The 17059-nt window shown below is 35.8% G+C and overlaps 2 protein-coding genes across 4 annotated transcripts in view; one reads left to right on the top strand and one right to left on the bottom strand.

Annotated features, from left to right (window-relative positions):
• Positions 1-11985, bottom strand: part of LOC110381934 (cyclin-dependent kinase 14) — a 65354-nt gene extending 53369 nt beyond the window's left edge. Inside the window, exon 1 of one of the 3 annotated variants that reach the window (XM_021342368.3) lies at positions 11755-11985. In XM_021342368.3, the coding sequence (XP_021198043.1) occupies positions 11755-11824 (70 nt within the window). In that variant the 5' untranslated portion in view covers positions 11825-11985. Of the gene's footprint in view, positions 1-3115; positions 3643-6230; positions 6387-11754 lie in introns of those variants that run through there. The other 2 variants (XM_049850888.2, XM_021342369.3) reach the window with 2 other exon arrangements.
• Positions 11986-12356: 371 nt separating this feature from the next.
• On the top strand, positions 12357-16737 carry LOC110381931 (islet cell autoantigen 1). The gene is made up of 4 exons (XM_021342364.3): positions 12357-13051; positions 13185-13424; positions 14401-14670; positions 15479-16737. Exons 1-4 carry the CDS (start codon positions 12482-12484, stop codon positions 15695-15697), a joined length of 1299 nt encoding a protein of 432 aa, XP_021198039.3. The 5' UTR covers positions 12357-12481; the 3' UTR covers positions 15698-16737.
• The last annotated feature ends 322 nt before the right edge of the window (positions 16738-17059 follow it).

Here is a 17059-nt window from a genome sequence, read left to right as displayed (position 1 = left end):
GAGGCGTGGCCAAGTCGACGCGGCAGCGTGCCCACCCGACCGTCCCGCGCTCTCCCTATGAATTTGAGAATTATGGGATTACCGCGTTTAGAAATCCAAGTAGGATTACAGACCACTTTGTTATTGGGTTTTAAAGAGTTAACATGATCGATATCATCTACAGTCTAGTTAACCTTGTCAGTATTATTCACATCTTTTGGCACCATTGAATGCTAAGAGAAGAATTTATAGTATGGCTAAATGTTACAACGGTGCGTCATGGGTTCATAAAGCGTGTGTATTTGAACTGGCCAGCGACCCAGGGTCATGATGATTAAATAAAAGAAACCTACTATAAGTCATATTACGTGTAATTACATTATATTTTAATGGAAGCAAGTCACGTAACAGAGCGTTAACGCAAAAACAGGGCTTGAAAAATCCAGTTTGATTTATTCCGCCTTGAACTCAGGAAAACGAAATAAAACAAATGTAGGCAGACGTCCAAGAGGCGACCCTACTTTACATATACCATGTAAAACTGAAGTTATAAGAGTCTGAAATAGTTGGGTCTGTATCCGAACGCAAAGGAACATTCGCTGTTGGGACATTTCAATAGTGGTACGTTATTATGTCGTTACATGTGTATTACGTTGTTCATGTTTCTGCTACAAGGAACCATTTGGCTATTTCGTACAGAAATAACAATCAGAAATAACGTGGTGTTGTTATTTCATATAACTGCACATCAGATAAAACACGAACGAAGAGGAGTTTTTTGCCGTCATGAAAATTGCCTATAATTGCTGCTAACAACTTCCTAGAGTAACGTTAACGCATGTCACGGACGAGGCAACCATGCAAGCTTGTAGACAGGCACACCTGAATGACCAAGCAGATAAGTTCCGACCTTCCAAGGCCAAATCCAACGGACTTATTTAAAACGTAACGTCCAAAACGTGCCTTGTGGACCTTGTGGTGCCTTGATCACAGTTACAAAATTCACGAACAATAGAGCAACATTTGAAACACACAAAACAAAGGCATTTAATTCATTGAAAACAGGATCGTTAGTATTCGGAGAGGCCATCTAATTGAATGCGCTTTTTGCATATTATCGGCGGACATTTCGTAGGATGCTATTCTGTGAACGGTGCTATTGAAATGTATGTACGGTTCGTTTTAAATTAACATTGTTAATGTCGATTTCTGGGTATTGTTTGATGGTTCAGATGGACCTTTGCAAACAGTCCTTTGTGAGCAACATCTGTAAATAGCGAGAATTAAGCCCGATTTTTGTGTCAATCTCCACAAACGTTTCGCACAATCTGATGTTAAATCATCTAAAAGTAAGAGAAGTTCTATAATGTTGAAACATAGGTAAAAACAACTAAAGCTTACAACAACACATGTGTGTCGAATGCTACTGTGCAACTTCTTATTAACGGTCGGTATGGCGTTGACAAAAACTAGTCGTGCCGGGAACTGAGTGCAAGGTAGCCAGTGGATGCGGCATACCAGAATCTTGAAACAGTGGTGATTACCGCCTCACACTCGCGTAACCAGTGTAATAGAAAACTTACCGTTGCGATATTAGACGGAAGCGCATTGCAGTAACATTAAGCTTTGTATCTCAAGAATTCTTTGTGAACAAAGGAACAGGTTTTCTTATTATCATTTCATATTATTTCCTAGAGTGTGTCGAATCAAAGGTTTATGATCATGTAGATGAAAACTTAAACTGCACCTTTTATCCAAATATCTACCTGTCCAAAAATAACATCTTTCACGAACATAAGAGAGTTTTAAATTCGGCAAGAGAAACCACGATAAGAACAAATCGGGCAAAAGGAATCAATCGTTCTCGTCCTCCCGGTCGTTGACCCGAGGCGCCGGGCGATCGCACCTGCGCCTGCGACGCCTGCGCCGAACTGCCGGATAAGGCGGATGCCACCAAGGCCGCGAGCTTTTTAGCCTCTGACTCACTCTCCAACTCCTGGCGTACAACGAGTTTCAACAGTTTCCGCATAGCATTATGAAGATTAAAACTATCTATGGAGCGTCTTAAACGCCAGCGTGAATGAATTAAAACATAAAAGGATATCATTGACAAATACATTTAAAATGATGATACTTCCAAAAATTGGTTTGTAAAATGTTCTCCTCTGTTATTAGTACTCCCCATCTCTCCCGTTTGATCTAGTCACTTCGTATTGTGTAAGAAGATAAGTCCTTCTCTCCGTAATACAGACAATACAGCCAGCAAAGGAAGCGTTGAAAAGAGTACCTGTTTCGGATACTCCTTTTGACAGATAAAACCGTAATGAATGAACTCAATGGACGTTGTTTGCAAAAAAAGAAAGTATACTTTCACGAACATTTAAACCATCAGCAATATGACCATTCGCGAAATACTAGTTAATAATCAATTCAGTTTCTAAACAAATTATTCACAGCTGATTATAGATGCGAAATTACTTAAACAGAACATTGCTTAATAGGGAATGTCTTCGACTCTAGATTTAAAAGCAAGAGCTGCAAAATTTAACCTTCATGGAACAAATATTAATGTTCTCACCAAGTTATTGTTGCAATCGTATACAAAAACTCTGATTCTACATTAGTCATAAACGGTCTGCAATTCTAATTATAGCGCAGTAATTTTCACAGCAAAACATAATATTATTAATAGGTAAAATAATGGTTTATCAATATTACATTTGCTTCGTTTACATAACGTGAACAGTGTATTACATAAATAAAACAATAAACACGAACATGTTTTATGTGCAGTTATAGGTACAGCAAGCACGGTTTGCACATAATACTTGTAATAAGATAAATACGCAACGGGTATTTGAATCAGTATAAATGCAGTGCACTAAACAGAAAGGGGTGCTACGCAAGTATATGTGCATCTAAACATCTACCTGCTAAGAGATTGTTTTACAATTCTTACTGCAGTACTGAAACAGACCAGTTTTTTAAACAAAAGAACTACAATGAGTGTTATGAGTTACGTTTGAGTTATAACAATCACAACGCCTCATCACACCGAAGTGATGTCAATCTAGTTACTATCAATTGTTGGACTATTACAATAACATCTTCATATGAAATCAGAACACATTATTACCTTCGGAAATCGTGGGCAGCACGTTGACAAAGTTAACAATTCCGACGCCTGTTAGCTGACTCATTCACCAAAACTAACTTAAAACGAACACTCGAAAGTAACGTCTGCTTAGTAGCAGCGATATTTGAAAACAAACAATATTGAGAACGGTAACACACTTGACACCTTATCACGTAGCCCACATAGATAAGTGGCAAATTAAGTTTTTGGCACTTCAGATTTTTGCAATCATGTCAGCGTTGTTGCACAAAAGAAAAGTACAGTAAGAATTAGAAATTACTACAGTGGTCGACCACTGCGCACACTTTTTCCATAATAAGCGAGAGAAATGTTAAACTATCACATGAGTGCGGCCTAGATTTTTATGTAGAGGTCGAGGTGCGCGTACGCCGTGCTGTCGCTGCGGAGCGCCGGGGCTTACTGGCCGGCCAGACAGACAAGTCAAGCCAACGCCCGTTCACCAGTTCACCTACTCTTATCTTTCGATGACTGTGTATGTGGTGGTACTTGCTTGCTTATTTCTCGCTGCGCTTACTTGACTGGTTACTTATACTGCATCGAATGTAGTTTATGTTGCTGCGCTTGGATTGCACTACGGCCGATATTATGCGAGAAAGGCACAAAAAGGTGTTTAACAATACCTTACCTCTTTTTCTTTTATAGCCTTCTTTAATCGCATGGAATCGACGATAAAATAAAGGAATTTGTAGAACAAGATAAATGGCTTGATTAAAGTATCGATTGAATTCTTTTGAACGTAGCTTTGTTGTGATCCCGAATTTATGTGAATAGCTTAATAAAATTTCTTATTACATAGCCTGTTCGTGATCTTTGGAGGATATCCCTGAAGCTGACATTTAAGAGAGGATTCATGTTTAGGCCCTGATAAGAATTAACAAACTTGCATTGTGAAGTATTAATAAGTTTAATGTCTAGCAATATTTCAAGAGAGAATTACCAAAGATGTAACCAAATAAACATGATGAAAGATGTAAAACGTAGCCTAGCAAAGGACTATTTTTCATAAGAAACAGGAGAGAAGGTTCCCAATTTGAAAGAATTTATTTTTCTAAATTTTTTTAAGGTTTATTAGTCTGAGCACTTAAAAATGAGACATTAAACAATTTTGTTAATAGCAATACTCATAAAGGTGAAACATTATAATTCCTAATTACTTTTAAAACAGATACTGAAATGTCTCCGCAATTTCAAGAATGGTATAAAAGTCAGGAATAATTAATAGGTATTATTAAAAAGACCCTACAAAGATATAGAAAAGTAGTGTATATTAGAAACTATAAACTATCTCAAGCACAAATCGGTAACGCGAGATCTGAATGCAAATTAACCGATACATGAAAATGCTAATACAAAACAATGAGGAAAACATTAGACTTAGAACGGAAAATAAAACTACTTCGTATGTGACATAATTGCATTGAATAATTTATTTCGCGATCTTTATGATTAGTTGTTCAGCGTACACGGAAATGAAAGTGCACTACGATGTTTTGTTTTGACATTATTGACTGCTCTGAACACGGCATCAAACTGACTTGATTTATGGAGCCAATGTTTAGTAGAGTGACTGCCTTAAAATGCTGGTAATAGGGTTGCACATAGTTTGGTTGTTTTACTAATATTTAAAAGATCATCCACATATAAAATAGAAAAAATATCATTAATGACGCCCTGCTAGTTATCATGGCTAACGATTAAAATTGTGTAGTTTCATCTAAAAGAAGAAGAATGGAGAAAAAAAAAGTGTGCACTAAATATGTTAGACTAGTACCAAATATACATAGGTCAGAGCACTGCGTTCGACACACCTGTCTTCACTTCTCAAATCTCAGTGCATCCTCAAATGCCAAATGTCCGGAAATACAGATGCAAGGAATTCCTTTGTTTGACTGAGCAGATGAAAAAGAGGATGCAAACCTTTTGGCTATACAAGAAAAAAGTAATAATCACATAGGTCCGCAATCTGAAGATTAAGCTGAATAGCCAGCAGCTACACACTGGCTCGAATCGATAAGAAATACTTACAGTGAATCCTAATTGAAATATTGGTCCAGGAAATCATAAAGTGTCAGACGATACCGTATTGAGGAAATGTCGAAAAGCTCGTAAACGTCCATTAGGTCATAGTCGTAACTAAGAATGCACTAGGTGCTATAAAACGGGTTTTTGATACAAATAAGATTATTACTAAACCGTTAACAGGAGATTCAAACTAAGGAGATTTAAAGAAGGAGCTGTCATGTAAACTATTTGAAAACAACCGGTAAGGAAGTTCCTAAGCTGTAAAGATAGAGCAAAGCCAAAAAGAGGAGTTAGAAAATGAGACATGAGAAGTAAACTGAAGTTACCAATGTGATGTGAAACACAACTGCTGTCAGATATCGATTGTCGATACATTTCATAGCATCATTAAACTTTCATGAGACGTAGAAGTGCGGTGGCGAGATGCTCCGCCTCCATTTCACAATATGGGCCAAGAAACTTCATGAATTTAATTTCAATATCGATCTGGACAGCAAACACTATAAGACGACTTTATCGTGATGTTATATCTTACGTTGTCTACTTTGGGTCATGTTTGTTGTTCCTTTATCCATATTAAATGGCAGCTATAATTATTTCAGCCAACAAATTTTGAGTAAAATCATTTTTCCTGTAAACAAACAAGGAACTCTTCTATTTCCAGGGATTTTCTTTCTACCAATTAATTCTATTTTTATCTGGTCTCACATTAATGAAGTATGGTTTGAAAGTTTTATGATTGGTCTTAAATTTACCCATCCACTAAGATACATCATTATTAACGAAGTGTCAATCGTAATACTAATCCGACCAATGAATATTGTTTTCTTTGTTGTCGTGAAGAATATGTTAGTCCCCACGGTTCTACTAAATTCCATGACTACTTTCATACCCAGTGTCAGATCAACAATAAATAACTTAAGTATACCATAACTCACAGAGTTAAGTACCTCAATATTTTTCCCCAGCCATAATTTAACGATACATCAAAAGCGCATCGTACCGTACCTGTAGGATAAACAATTTAAACATTAAATAACTTTACGGCTCCATAAAAACATATGCTACTCACTCCTCTTCGAAGTGCCGAACCCATCTTCGTGGCCGTTGCACGTCCTATCTTCATCGTATTCATAAACTTTGAAACTGTCGAAAGAATACAGCTTGACGGCTTTTCTAGTCCTTCTAGTCGCAAAACTTCAACGATACGGACTGAACGCAATTATTAATCTGAATCGACTAATTACAATTCGTAACTATTCAAACGCACAGACCTAAAGTACACACTACTCGTCTCCCGAAACTGAAATGTTTAGTTCCACAAACGACACACTGCTCACCGATAACGTCAAAGAGAACTTTCGTCGGCTCGTCACACCACTTTGAGGCTAAAATGTTTACAATTACCTCAACAACTTTACTAAGATGGAAGCCGGCTTACGCACGAACTATTGTCATAACAGAACAATGGACCCGGCGATAATGTTTAATATCACAACAGGAACGTTCTGAATTCAAAATAAGTTATAAGTTCGCGATCGTAGGGGCTCAGGGAGCTGTCAGTAGGGCGGGAGCGCTCGTGAGGGCGACCGCGTGTCGTCTGGCTGGGCTGCAGTGCCCCTGCCCGCCGCGCCGGCGCCCGGAACTGTGTCAGCAGACGCGGCGCCCAGAGCACCCCGGCACCCCGGCCTTTCATGAATACACCTCTCTCTATGTTTGACGCATCAATACATTCGTTGCCGTAGGCTTGCCAAACTATAATTGCCGCATCAACGTGAATTTCTTAGCATTTTTGAAATGTTAAAGATAAAATTCTAGTTAGGGACAAATATTCAAATTATTATACACAACAACAACAATATTCAAATTATTATATTAACACGTGTAATTTATCGTTTAAAACAACACTGGTACCTCCCATAGAATCGATGAAAGCTGTTAGTAATGGGACTATTAAAGCCGATTAATTGCCTAATATCCCTCGGAGGTTTAAGGTGTTTCCACCATTTGAGTTTGCCTTCCAAACTGCCATTATAATGACGATCTTAGCGGAATACATTTCAAAGAGTACAGAAGCCACTAAGAGGGAATTTTCGCGCCCTTCCTCTCTTGGCTTTCTTTGCTTATTATGGGCTATTTTTAGACCCTACAAGGAAAGTCCTACTTGTTTTTAATGATACACTTCTATTATTCTGATCCTTGAAATCATGTCAATCATATGACCTACCAGGGGAGAGTACTCTTATGATTCGACATCACGAGGTATATCGCTTCAATTTATGTAAATAATATCTTAAAGTACCATTAACACATCACATGCACTTTCTGCAGGCACAAATTTTCGATTAGAAATCTAAATACGCACATGGTTTGGATTGACCGAAAATCACATGATGGTGAGCAAATAAGTTCTTTGTCATATGAATTAGGCCAAGAATGGCAAAGTGCTGAACAAATGCAAAAATTGCATTACAAATAAATTAAGACATAGATACTTATAATATTCATACATAAATAAGATAAATGAAAAAAATAATAATAAAATGCATACCTACCAGATCTCCCTAGCTGACAAGCTTATCGATCATTAAAATCTAAATATGGAATTCAAGAAACTGTCGTCCACTGTAACCATAACGAGTTCATTGGAGAAACATTAAATAAGTCTTCAGGGAATTTTTATAGAGCAATATAATAGATCTAAAGAAATAAGTTCTACAATAATTAAGCAAATAGACTGGTAATAAAATTTTACTGGGCTTACGTCTGCCAAGTGCCTTTTGTGTTTATTTTAAAGACCAATTAGATGTTTACAAAATAAAACTGACCGACTTTATAGAACAACTGAAAACTTTTTACTTTCAGATTGTTGAAGTATACTGTTAGAGGAGTACAATACAAAAATAGACATTAATCATTAGTCAAACTGCCATAAATCTGCGATATTTTGATATAAAATCTTTGGTGAAAAAGAAAAGAGTTTTATGTCTGAAAAGGACCGATTCACAGAGTAGTGCTGTAGTGAGTACGATTGTGTCTAGTCTGCAGAAGTTGGAACGTTAACTTGAATGCACCCTGTAATTGTACGCAGTCCATTGTGGGCGACAGTGACGTGTCTAGTCTATTCATTGTAGGACCTTTGTACAAACGTAAACATTGAGAATGTATATCTAAAGTAAACACCTTTAGCTACGTCGAAAACTCGTGATCTGGGCCAGTTGCTTTGCATTTTGTTCGATATTTATATGCAGAACAAATAACTATAGGTCGTGCATGCTTAGGGAATAATTAGCACTTCAGAAGATTTAATTACAACAACTCCTTACGAATTAGAAAGCTGCATCCAGCTAAATAGCTCGTGCTCTTATAAATAAACAGCAATCCGGCCAACCAACTGGCCCAGATTATATTACAGAGAAATATTGGAGCAATGAATTAATTTGCGGAGAACTAGTTGTATGTACAGTCGCAAAGCTCTTTCTATCTTATCGGGCTAACAGATCGACCTTTGACATTTCGTAGCGAGCATTACAGGCCACCAACCTGGGAAATGTTATTTCGAACTGGGACAAACGCAGTGTTTACGTTACCGAGTAAATGTCGTCTTATTTTATACGTTAAGCAAATATACCTCCGGAATTTCTGAGTAGAACGATACATTTAATATTTAACTACCGCCAGAGCTCTTTGCAAATCATACTCGGTTTTCTATTACATTAAGACCGGGAAAATTATACATTCATGGAACAACATACCAACATAGATATCGAGTCAGATTTTGCTGTTAAAATTGCATTGAAGGACCTGCTCAATTCAAGCCATGTGTTATCGAAATTCCGGTTTTTGAATAAGCAAATTTCTCAGCTCGAAACTTAAATAGACTTTGTCCCTATAGTTGCGTGCAAGGTCGACAAGTGTTGCGGCGACTGTGCACCACGACAGGTGTCTAGGAAACCGCAATACGAAATCAGGTGAGGGGAGAAGTACCTGGCCTAACCCTCATTTTTTAACCTTTTTTATGTTAAGTGATCATTCAAATTCTTGCGAAGTATGGACTCTCGTTTATTGGTTTTAGACAGAATTATAAAATTAAATTTTTGCGTCTTCATCTTTTCGCCTTTCTAAGAGGCAATCAAATAATACTTAAGTAAGATTAGAAGATACATTCAACCCATGATGCAGGAATGCTGATAAGTTCTGACGTTAATAGCTATAGAGATTAATTAGCTAGTTTTTATTGCACATACGTAATGAAAGTCTGCAATCTAAGGTGCTGACCTTTCGCGTCCTGCTTTGTTGGTTCGAGTTTTCTTTATGTAATCACTGTTGACGTAGGTACTCGTTTTACTATACTAGAAACTACGTTAAAGTAGTATGTTTATTTCCGCAAGGGTCTCTATCAGCAGTAGATTACGAGTGGTATATTTTATGGCAGTGCACTTATGATCTTCGTGGGTGATTTTGTCTGGTTACATGTGTGATTTAGGTACATAACATAGAATCTATCTGAAAATATAATATTTTCGGAAAATAATATCACCCGTGTGCATAGCGCATTTAAGTAATTTAGCTGCTAGCGTGCGTCAATGACGTCATCAGGCCATGCATCCGTGCGTAGCGTGCCCATGCACCGCAATGAAACAAGGCTTTAGGAAGGCCTAGGGAGCCCCCAGTTTGCGAGGGAGATTACCTACCCCCAAAGCGCGTACGGTTTACCTCTACAACAACGATGTGTGCAAATATTATACATATTTGTCGTTTTGTGGGGGTAACTCATCCTAATGATCCTGTAAACTCTTTTTAGACGACGCAAGATGTCATAAAATACCGACACTCTTGCATTCAGTTCAATAAAATTCGCCCGCAATATTGACTTGAAAAGGCAGGGCCGCCTCAACTCGTAATACCTAAAACCTCGAATATTTTCTGGCTACCGTTCGTATATGCTAATTCGGCACTAAAAGCCGGTCGTGATATCGAGCCTAAAAGCTGTAAGATCGATATGTCGGGAATAGACATGCGACGCGAATCAAACTGCCACCTTGACCTGGTTACCGCCAAATGTTACCCTCGCTCATACGATTCTTTTCATATTGACGCGACTGATGTGACCAAAGAGGTATTTAGCCGTCTTTGCAACCTGCCAGTCCTTAGCCAGTAGAAAGGTCACTTTGCTGAAGTATTGTTGTCATTTATTGTATTATTAACTGTGGGTAGATGTTATTAAAAAAGGCACCAACCAGCTAAACCATATTTGAAAGGACAAACTTTGAATGGACAATGACAAAATTCTAGCTACTATGTTGATAAGTATAAACCTGTCAACAAATATAAAATAATTACTTGGTAAATTGCTACTACGACCACATGAAGGATAAATTTTATTACAAATTGTACAATTGATTTTGAAAGGAGGAAAATTAATACTGTCACATGGTTAAATAAAATAGTTAATTAGTCTATTTCTATGTGAAATAAATGTGTTTAAAATTTTATGTGACCAATTGGGTTTTTTGAGTGGGTTGTTATAGAAATAAGGATAACGGAATAGTGTCAAAGGTTGTTTCTTTGGATACTCTGACAATGTTAGAATCATACAGATTTATAAATATTAATTTTTATAGTTAACATTCATAATTCGATGTAAAATCCTATATCTGAGGTGATAATTTCTTGACATTTACAATCATATGATCAAGCTACAATATTGTCTAATCGTACTAAAATTTTTACAATAATAAAAACCACATGTTTTGTTAACACCTATAATCTAGTTGCATTGCCCTGATGCAAACAAGTCATTTTCTCACATGACGGTATGCTAAATAAGTAGTTTTTTGCCATATTTACTGAAAGTTTAAGCGTTATTTATTTTATTGATGACTTATACTAAAAGTTTAACAAAACAATGCGCTGGACGGATTTGTGAATTAGTTTACTTATAGCAAAGTAATTACCTAATCAGATCCATCATCATTCATACATAAACATTAGAATAAAATAAAGAGTTTAGAAGTAGGGGAGTATAAAAGGATATTGCTTCTCCAAGTAGGTACCTTGCACTAATTGGTTTCAACAAAAATAACTAAAAATACCAACATATATTTTTATCATATTTGAGAAATAATCCTGGCAGCCTTAAAAAATAAGTGAGTACATTCTACTGTGACCTGAATATCCAATTTGTGAATCGGACGTTAATCGCGTGCGTTAAATTTTGAAAGTCTAGTGCTTCAAGACGAATGACTAGTAATAATAATAACTAGGACAAGATGATTTACGTATATGCTTCACTAGTAGCCTAAAAACATACGTTAGGCTTGGATAATTGTATTAAATCCTAGTATAAAATCATTAAGATCCAAAGATTGAGTGGAATAATCGGTGGCATTCTATTTTTTTACATTTTGTAAACTTGAAAAGTATCCTCAAACTTTTGGCATAAACAGAAAACACTGAGATCACCGGTTAACGAGAACTTCCAAGGGAACTTGGTGTAGGATCGGTTCCAAATTATAAAAAGTTATAAAAGTGAAGCAACTAAGACATTCATTAGCAAAATATATGGGCACTTATTATGTGACAACCAAACTTACCATCTTTGACGTTCTTCGAAGATTGTGACGATGACACACCGGGGATAGTTTTATCAGCAGCACAGTACATTGTAATTATTTCCACACTATTGTGCTAATAAGTCACTCTCACCTAATATAATTGTACATATTATTATCAAAACGGTTCGATAACACAATACATTCGCACTAACGCGAAACGCGGCGGCCATTCCACATTCCGGTTGTAAATATTCGTGTCATAGACAATCACAGCACAGCACAGATTGGATTTTGGATTGTTTTAAAAACTGCTTTTAAAAGCTTGTATTAATCCGACATAGTTTCCATTAATCTTGATACAAAGTAATTCATTCATGCATAGGTAATTCAAAACAATTAATTTTTTTTTCATTTCATTAATAATTTTCACGCTATTTTCAATGTTTCGCAAGATGGAACAATTGATGAGAAGGAATTGAAGAATAAAATTGTTTTAATTAATTTTAAGAATTTATATCTACAATTTGTTAGTAAATATTATTATTATGTTAAAAATGAAGACAATCTATTCATTATTGTTGTTCAACAAAATCTTACGTTGCGAACTTTTTACTTTAGTAACATTTTAGTGCGCTGTCTCTTACGTCAAAAGCTATTTTAAATGTCAAAAGTGTCAAACAGTTTGGCCCTCAGTGGAAATATTCAGTTTCAGAATTTTTAATTTATTGCTAGACTACAGTGGAAAATCTTATAATTTTCCAGTAAAATGATGCAACATCAGTACTGGGTAACTAAAAAGACTGTGCTAAAAAAACTAGGAACCAAAGAAGATGAGTGTATTGTTGCGTCCGATGCCGAGCTTGATGCTAAATTGGAATTATTTCGATCAATATCAGACAGCTGCTTACAATTACAGCGAGTTTTGGACCAATATCAGGAAAGATTATGTATTTTGGCTCAAGAGGAGAATTCTTTAGGAAAATTCTTGCGCGATGCGGGGAAAAGTGCGGACGCATCCGGTAAACACATGATATCTGCGGGCAAAGCAATATCCTATTCAGGACAACAGCGGTTATCAGTGCGGGGGCCGCTTTTGAGGCTTTATCATGAAGTGGAGACGTTTCGAGGTCGCGCCGTGAGCGATATGCGGGCGACTGTATCGGCTATGGAGAAGGCTCGAATCGAGTACCGCGCTGCCCTAAGCTGGATGAAATCGACGAGCGCTCAGCTAGACCCCGATACAGGACGCGGCCTTGACAACTTCCGAAAGGCGCAGCGACAAGTACGCGAGAGTAAAAAACTCTTTGATAAACTGACACTGGATGTTCTGCAAAAAGTATGATTTTCATTGCCTTATTTTGTTAAAAAAATAACTAATAACTAAATTCGTCTAGATTTATATAAAAAAAAAACATTAATGAAAAAAATTAGTAATAGTCTATTCTGACCATAATGCATTCTGTTTGCAGATTGACCTTTTAGCGGCAGCAAGGTGCAACATGTTTTCCCACGTTCTATCAAACTACCAAGGTTCTTTCGTAACTTTTGCTACTAAAGTGGCTCAAACACTGGTTGCTACCGCGGACACTATGAATGCAGCACCACAGTATGAGTTTTGTATACTGAAGGAATTGTCCCAGAATTTGGGTGAGGGAGATGCCAAGCAAGATGTGGTGCCACAGGATAAAGACCAGATGCTGTTCTTCCAGGTAACGTATTTTCTATCACTTAAGAACAGCAGTAACATTTTTTTTTTTCATTTTTATGACATAGTGCAATCTGTCTCCACAGTGGGACAATAAACAGTAGATTTTTAGTGTTGTAAAGTAACATGTTCAAGGAAGCAGCCAGTGTTGCTTCCTACTCATCTCTATACCCTTAGGATATATCTTGGGGCATCTTTCTCTTTAGTCTTACAGCAGTAACTAGTTCCAAAATTGTTTAGTGGTCAGCCAGACAATGGTGGTTTAGCTCTCATCTCACGAACAGAATCATTCACATGAAGCTAAGTATAGTCTCATGCTGGAACGTATCAAAAATAATTATACCAGGTTTCTCTACCTGAAACTTTATGGTGTATATCCTTTTTATCCTTTGATGTATCCGACCTTGTTTGTTATAGACATGGTTGGATACAATACATTGGAAACTAGGAGGGACATTGCTCTTGTCACATACATATTTAAATTATGGCACGGTAAGATATCAAATCCAGGGGTCCTAAAAATACTTAAGCTGTGTGTGCCCAACAAAATATACAACAAAACAAATAATTAAATGTTAATTAAGGCGCATTTATCGCATTGGGGTAACCTGTAATGGTAAATGTATGTAGATAAATAAATAAATAAATTAGTCGCGAAGGCAGCGGCCGAGTCTGTTTGTGGTACCCGCTGCTAGGGCGAACTTGTTGGGGAAAGCTCCTTTAACACGTATGTACATTGCATGAACTCAACGAGGTAGCAGACATAATAGATATTTTTACTTGCTCTCTGAATGAGTTTGCAAAAATCTCAATGATGGTAGTTTGCCAATGAAAATATTATAATTTTGTATCACACTATTGAATATGGGAAACCTGTAATGATAGTGATGATGTTGTTTTTGTTGTATAAATAATTAAAAATAAAATAAATAAATTCAGAGGTATAATAAAAGCTTTATTCCATATTTGTTCTGCTCCAGGATGAATTCAAGGACGAAAATCAAGAAAACAGTAGCAAACCGAAAGTCCAAAACGCAAAACCTAAAACTGACAACGAAGAAGAGAAACAACCGTCCAGTGAGAAAGAAGCTAAGCCAAGCACATCATTGAACCTTATTGACACAAGCTATATGGAATCTGAGTTGAACAGCGGTAATGCGGGCATACTGTCTGAATTAGCTGGCCTGCAGTTGGACTGTGGTGATCCACAAGGAGGTTTTGGTACATTTTTACCTTCACAGTTGTTACAGGTAATAACGATTTACTTATATTATCTGAAATCATAGTACTGTAACCTAAACTTGATTAAAATAATGTTGAATACTGTCCCAATACATATCGCTGTCCCCAACGAATAATATCGTAACCAAAACCTTAAAATTTTACAGGAAAAATAAAAAACCGTTTTTTGCTTATAACTTCTTAACAGATTTACATAGCAACATCGTTGGTATATCAAAAACTGGCTTTTTTTTTCTTAAATATTTATTTGTCATATAAATAAATATTGGATTTATTCTCATTAAGTTTTAGCTAAAAATGTATATTACCAGAAATGTAACAAAATTTTGAACCATAATGCACAATACGATTTTATTCATGTAAATTGTTGACAATGACCTACACACGGCAATAGTCCATTGCGATTGTCTTGACTGTAAAGTAGCGATGTTCATTAACATAATGGTAACTTATTATTGCCATAGTATTCACTGCTCAAAACAATCTATTGTGGTAACAGTAAACGCGAATAATATGGTAACATACTTTACCAAAATCAGTTTTATTTTTTCTACTTGAATAAGTTTGTAATAACGGTTTACTGAAATATCTAGAGTAAATATTTAGAGTAGAATACTATGGGTAAATTCATTACAAAATGTCTAACTCAAAAAGTAATAACACGAATCACGTGAAAAAAATTCACAGGGTGTAATCGCACCTCTAGAACAATAATTCCCCATAAAAGCACTTCTATCGTAACAATCGACTACGATATTATTCGGTGAGGACAGCGATATGACCATGTAAAATAACTTTAATTTAAATGAATTTCAGAACTCATCCAGCTTACTGCAAGGTCCAATGGCTCCTGTCAGCAGCAACAACAATCAGGCACCGAAATCTCCTCAGAATGTCTCCAAGCCAAGTCCAAGTACATCCATCCCAAAGAAAGAGGACAAAGCTGCATGGTTCAAACTTTTTGCTGAATTAGATCCCCTTGCTAACCCCGATAACCTACCTGGATCAAACTCTAACCACAGCCATGCGGCTTAAAGTAAATTAATTATAGTCAAATGAGCTTAGACTATTACAATACATTCTATTAGCTGAACACATATGTAACACACTATTTTTGGCTAAAATAGATTGAACACCAGCTCTCTTAAAAAATAAAGTTAGTACTTAATTGTTATGAAAATCTATACACAGTGATAAGTGATTAAATTGACGTGAAGGCAATTTTATTTTGATATAATGTAGGAGAATTTTGAAAATATTTAAACAAAAATGTAATTGATATAACTTCAACAATGAATGTATTACATACGGACATGCTCATTAGCTTACACTATTTATAATCATGTATTTTATGTACATTTTATATACTGTGCTCTATACATGACTATCTTATTCACAATGATCTGTTTATGTGACAATTTACCTATAGATAATCGAATATTACTTATTTCATAGTTAATCATAGTGTATAAGTTGTATTCGTTTTGTGTGATTGATTTCCTATTTAAATTGTTATCATAGGTCTAGTCTAACGTCTAGAATATTGTACTTAATTTTATAACCAAAGATTAGTGTTATTAATTGAATTGTTATAATATTTGGAGATGCAATAGTATTATTTGCAAGTTTGAGTTTCAAATTTATGATTAAAAAAATAAGAAAATCGAAAACGTACATTCCAAGAAATCATGTTAAATCATGCCGAGATCTTTTAATTGTGCTGCATAAAGTACATATTCGTACAAACCATATAAAATTATTGCATTTACTTTTAGTTTGGTTTGGAAACAACGCAGAAGCATTTTCGACAATAAATAAACTTAATAAATCCATAAATCAAGCTAATATTTATAAAAAATCCAAAAAAGCTATTTTTCTTTTCTTTTACAAAAAATGTATCTAGTCATATGAATCTTATGTTTTTGAAGTTAATTATACCAAAAATAAAATACTTTATGTATTTTACTTAACTATATTGTTTTAGTTGTAGTTTTTATTTTCATTTTTTATTTAGTTATTAGTATTATGTGCATTCCAATTTTGATCTATAAATTAAACCTAAATGTAACCTGTAACTATGATGTTTTATTTCAGCCGTATATTGTTTTAAACTCAGTCAACATTAGTGGGGGTAGTACCTACATTAAAAATGTGAAAAAACTAATATGAGTTACCTACGAGTGTATAGGACCCACGGTTTATCTTTACTTTTAAACTACAAGAATAAGCCAGGCATGAAGAAAAAAATTATCCATGTCCGGCTTCCCACCGAGTCTCTTTATTTGACGCTCAAAGAAAGTTTATCTCACTCAATAATGGTTATTCCATCCCTGCACCACTTTTTATGTTTTTGTTACAAAGAAATAGTGGTGCAACAAGCTCCCCATCAGCACTTGT

The sequence above is a fragment of the Helicoverpa armigera genome, chromosome 11, assembly GCF_030705265.1.
Source record: "Helicoverpa armigera isolate CAAS_96S chromosome 11, ASM3070526v1, whole genome shotgun sequence".
Lineage (NCBI taxonomy): Eukaryota > Metazoa > Arthropoda > Insecta > Lepidoptera > Noctuidae > Helicoverpa > Helicoverpa armigera.
The sequence above is the reverse complement of the archived record's forward strand: the minus strand, read 5'-3'. Positions and strand labels throughout refer to the sequence as shown.

What these genes read in the sequence shown, in the direction of transcription:
- LOC110381931 (XM_021342364.3), top strand. Translation starts at nt 12,482, where the DNA reads ATGATGCAACATCAGTACTGGGTAACTAAAAAGACTGTGCTAAAAAAA. An exon ending in CACTGGATGTTCTGCAAAAA is followed by an intron (nt 13,052 to 13,184) that starts GTATGATTTTCA and finishes TTCTGTTTGCAG; the next exon opens with ATTGACCTTTTAGCGGCAGC. An exon ending in ACCAGATGCTGTTCTTCCAG is followed by an intron (nt 13,425 to 14,400) that starts GTAACGTATTTT and finishes GTTCTGCTCCAG; the next exon opens with GATGAATTCAAGGACGAAAA.